This window comes from Triticum dicoccoides, chromosome 2A, assembly GCF_002162155.2.
Source record: "Triticum dicoccoides isolate Atlit2015 ecotype Zavitan chromosome 2A, WEW_v2.0, whole genome shotgun sequence".
Lineage (NCBI taxonomy): Eukaryota > Viridiplantae > Streptophyta > Magnoliopsida > Poales > Poaceae > Triticum > Triticum dicoccoides.
In genome coordinates, this window is record NC_041382.1 from 737568999 (window position 1) to 737574197 (window position 5199).

The window sequence follows — 5199 nt, forward strand, 5'->3', positions numbered from 1 at the left end:
TTTGAATTTGGTGAAATAATTGTGTTACCGTTTTCATTTCCTTTCTTCCTATTCTTATGCATATAATACTATAATACAAGACAATAGCTTCCTCCACCATCAACTATTGCTGGATCAAAAGCGCATGCAACAACCGGATAGCCCTATCTCTCTCTATCCTTCAAAGGAGAAAGAGGATGATCTCAACTAAGTAACTGGATTCTTTTATGAAAAATTGGCAATCATGTCATATCATATTTCCAAGGTGGTAACTGCATGAGTTCATCATGTTTGAACTGATTATTGGGCACATGTTGCTTTATTATGACAAAATAGATACTCAAGGTCTGCACGTATTTTACCAGGAAAATACCAACCTTGATATACATACCCATCATACTTTTTAAAATATGGTGTGGTTAGATCTCAATCGACAGAGACTTGATTAAAATTAAAAAAAAGGACGAAGAATGATTTTAAAAAAAAATGCACGAATGTCCACAAAATATAAGATCTCACGAATATAGAATCGACTGAGATTTAGCAATCCCGTTTATAAAAATTAGCGAACGCAGCAACGCGTTTCATCTTGTTCTAGTTTTATGATAGAATGAGAAGGCATGCGAGGTGGGGTGGGTGACGCATGCAACTCTGCCAAAAGCTAGCATGCATGAACCCCAGTGCATCGATTAAAGGTTAATGACATAAACTAGTGCACTAATCTTGAAGCAAATGGATGGACGCACGCATCCGTTCGCCCTGTGGTTATCCTTACGAATTTCTCAACTCTCACCGCCAGGTTAGCTTGCACTTGGTTCTTGGTTTTCGGTCAAAGTCAATAATATACTCATTTTGTTTTGGCCGATATGGTATCATCTAGGAGTATGTGAAGAATTTCTTTCCATCAGTTTTGGTTGAAAGCCTTGTCAAAGCTGGCGACATAATGTCGACATTCCTTGCGATAAACACTCACGCTTTCCGCACCTCCCAAACTTTCGGTCCAAAACAGGTTTTCTTCGGACACGCTACTGGGTTGGCATTACCTAGTTTGGGAAATTATATCGTTTCAAACTCGACGACCCAATAGGTACGTCTGTACATATGTCATGGAGCAAAACTGTTTCAAGTTGTAGGCTCGCGACTAGGCCCATTTGGCGAGCATGGACATGAGGCCTGCACCGACCAGCATGGAGACGTTGATGCCGAGCTGCAGCTTCCCCCTGCTCTGCACCTTGGGGTTCATGAAGTCCTCGGCGAGGAGGTCGACGAGGGCCATGTAGACGAGGATCCCCGCTGCCACGGAGTTGAGGCCGCCCTCCACCACCAGCGCCGTCGGGCTGTTCTCGTTGTACACTCGCGATATGCCATAGCCGACGGCGATGCCCACCGGCGTTGTCAGGCAGAAGAAGAGGATCATGGTCACGATGGACCTGGCCTTGAACTTTGCCTGCATCATCGTTAGAAAAAAAAATCAGGACTAAATTCAGTTGTATGAGGTTATAAAACAGCATGGTGCTAACAGTCATGGTCTTGTGAGGATATTCTTGGTTAAAATGAGTGGGTCAAAAGTAGCAGGAGATTCTCCTGAATTTGTTAAAGCAGGTCACTTTTTAGTTTTCGAACATCTGGTGTCATATGCAGAATGTAGTTACGCAGTTACTGATTCATTTGATTTATTCTCCAGGCCATAAAAAGTGCTCAGCTGCACTTTCTTCGCTCTCATGATCACTAGACATCGTTGCCGAAAAGAAAGATTAGCAGACATATATTCTCTAGATATGTATAAATGGTTCTCTAGAACTTTACACGGAGAAGCATAATAGAATTCTCCCCTTTCCGAAGCAGAAGTCCTAGTGTTTATTTAGATGGGCGTTACCATTTCTGATGGAGACCACACATACAAAGTTCCAGTTAGGCATGTATAGCCATCCTTTAAAATGTTCGTACATGCATGGAAAGACCTCTATTGTTTTATTTTTCTACAAAAATAGGCAAGCAAGTCAAGTAGTGGACTAGTGGCACCTTTGCATAACATGCACCCCACGAGTTACTGGTCAAATATGCTTGGTTTTTATCAAGATATATTTGGTATTTCCAGCAGATATTTCGGTCTGTATAAGGCACATCTAGATACGCCCTAAGTATTGCACATGTAAGTGACTCAATCAATATAAGAAGAAAAAAGAAAAATACCTGTACAAATTTTCACGTAAAATCAATGGTATAGGACTTAGATGTGCAATACTTAATGCACATGCAGATGTGCATTAGCAAACCCGTTCTTTTTCTCTATGCATGGATGCTTTTTTTGTAATAACTAGGACAAGGCTTGTGCGTTGCAATGTGATATAAAATCAATAGTATAGGATTTAGATGTGCAATATTTAATGCACATCTAGATGTGCCTTAGCAAACCCGTTCTTTTTCTCTATGCATGGATGCTCTTTTTGTAATAACTAGGACAATGCTCGTGCGTTGCAATGAGATATAAATATTCTAGTATGTTAGATTGTGATTTAACTGCCCATATTTATGCGATTGTGTAAATAAATGTTTATCGAATTATGCCCGTGATTCACCTTATATTTTGATGAGAAGTATGGTAAATAAATTAAAGTAGAATAGGTTCGGAAGGTTAGTAAATTAGGTGATTGATTATCATACGAAAAAGGTTGGACTTAGAGGGTGCGAAGAAAAGTGAAATATAAAACCTTAGGCTCGCTTTAAAAAAGTGATACCTTATATTCTTTCTAAGTATAGAGATAGAGATAGAGATATAAAGATAAAGATAGAGAGAGTGATAACTTGTGAAAAACTGTGACAAACTTCATAACGTCTATGGGTATACCTGAACTATGCAGCCACCAAGGCCCATTCCCTCGAACATCTGGTGGAAGCTCAAGGCGACCACGAGAGGTTTGATTGTTTCCGGGTCCTGAGACGCGCCGAGGGAGATGCCGATGATCACCGAGTGCACCACAATGCCCAACTCAAGTACCTACAATAATACAACCTCGTCATCGTCGTGTCACAAAAAAACTGCACACACGACAGTACAAGCATTACGCGATGACTCGTACCAACCTGAGAGATTACGCGATGCCGGATCGTGTCCTTTTCGTCCTCGGCGCCGCCGACGGCCGCAACGAGCGCCGCCGACCCGTGGGCGTGGCCGTGGGTCGCGTGCGTGTGGACGTGTACCTCGTGCTCCCCGCCCTCGTGACGGCGCGCTTCCTCGCTGGCGGCGGCAGCGGCCTGTTTCTCCTCGTCCACGACGGCGGCGCTGCTGCTTACCGCCCCGTGGCCGTGCGCTCCGTCCTTGTTCAGGTGGGCGCGCGTGAAGTACCCCGTGGCGACGGTGTCGACGACGAGCGTGCCGATGGCGCCGACCATGGCCCCTAGCCCGGCGAACGGGAAGTCCTTCCACGGCCCATCGGAAGGCAGGCAGTCCGACGTGAGGTTCTCGAAGGCGTCCGGGAGGATGTGGATGAACCCCGTCGCGAGGATGACCCCCGCCGCGAACGCCTTGACCAGGAAGAAGACGTCGCCCTCGGGCCGGAGCGCGGGCACCCGCCGCCCCAGCACGGGCAGGGAGCAGCCCAGCGCCCCGCAGACCAGGATGGAGAAGAAGGCCGCGATTTTGAGAGGGTTCGCCCGCGCGCGGTCCCTCGCCGCCGACTCCGGCGACCCGCAGTCGTCATCGCCCCGCACAGCAGCGACCAAGAGCAGCGCCACGACGGCGGCGAGGAGGACGCCGGCGCTCGGCTTCATGTCTAGACTATCGTGATGCACTTGAGAGCGCGACAACGCGGGGGAGATCAGGAACTGGGAGAGCGCGCTTCTTGGCAGCTTAGCGACGCTGGCTGCCGGGTTTATATATAGATGGATGGAGGAAACAGCTCTGCTGCAGACATCATGTCGCGGTTAATTAGGGTTTATAGGGTCAATTACCTGCTGAATTAGGCGATCCCTTCAGTTGAAAACGACTATCTCTCACAAGCTGACGACATGCATGAGAAAACACGGTGTAGCACAGGTTGTCAGCGTTGTAAGCGCGCTCGGTATAACCGACGGGTGATGTGTTAATTAGCGAATCAGATTGTCTTCCTGATTTATTTCGGTGTTTAGGGGGAAATTACTCACAATGACGACACTTTATCGTCCAATGAGGAGGCAAGTTTGCTGGCACGCAACAACGTACTGCCTGCTGGCCTCGTAATTCTCCTATGGAGATAGCTAGCATAGTTGAAACTGAATGTAATCACCATGATTGATTAATGAAAGTTTCTTTTCCACAAAAAGAAATTGCTGGCACGCAAGCGCGGTATGTAGTTGTCCATCGTACGTGCGCGAGGGAAGACTCTCAAAAAGGTGTTCATGATCTAAAAAACGGTTTTGCTACGGCATATATAGATTTGCTCTAAGTATTACACATCTAATTTCTATGTCATTGATTTTAGTCGGAGGTCCCTGTGGCTATTTTTTTCGTTCTTTTCCTTTCCTTTTTTATACTTGATTGAGTCATTTATATGTGTAATAATTAGGCCACATCTAGATGTGCCCTAAACATACCGTTTAAAAACATATACTCCCTCCATCTCAAAATAAGTGTCTCAACTTTATACTAACTCTAGTACAAATTTGTACTAAGGTCAAGACACTTATTTTGAGACGGGGGGAGTATAAATTTTTAAAAATATCCATAAAGTTCAAAATTGTTTGCAAATTGGAAAAAATATACATGAATTTTAAAATATGCTCATGAATTTTGAAATCATTCAAAATCTAAAATTGTTCCTGAATTTAAATATATTTGTGTATTTCAAATTGTTTATGATTTTTGCACATGTTCATGAATTTTAAAAAAGTGTTCATGTTTTTTTTGAAATATTCATTAATTAAAAATGAAAAAAGGAAAACATTTATATAAAATATATAAAAACAATATAAATAAAGGAAAGAAAAAACGGAAACCCGATACAAAAATAGAAAAGGGAGGAAAAACGAAAATCTGACACGGGGCCTTCTTAAACCTTCCCAAACCCGGGTGGAAGGTCCTGAGAAATAATGCGCTTAAATGGGGCGGCCCATTACCATAACAACACTCGCGAGGGTGCGCATTGTATAATGAAGTTATATCACACTTAACTTAAGTTGTCCTCACATAAGTTTTCCACGTAAGGATTGCCGACGTTGGTTCCCCTTGTTTTTGGGTGCCTT

General features: G+C 44.0%; 1 protein-coding gene across 1 annotated transcript; it reads right to left on the minus strand.

Moving 5' to 3' along the window:
* Positions 1 to 730: 730 nt before the first annotated feature.
* On the minus strand, positions 731 to 3805 carry LOC119356781 (zinc transporter 8-like). Its single transcript, XM_037623767.1, has 3 exons — positions 3064 to 3805; positions 2828 to 2977; positions 731 to 1426 (listed from the first exon to the last, which is right to left on the minus strand). Exons 1-3 carry the CDS (start codon positions 3748 to 3750, stop codon positions 1121 to 1123), a joined length of 1143 nt encoding a protein of 380 aa, XP_037479664.1. The 5' UTR covers positions 3751 to 3805; the 3' UTR covers positions 731 to 1120.
* Between the last annotated feature and the right edge of the window lie 1394 nt (positions 3806 to 5199).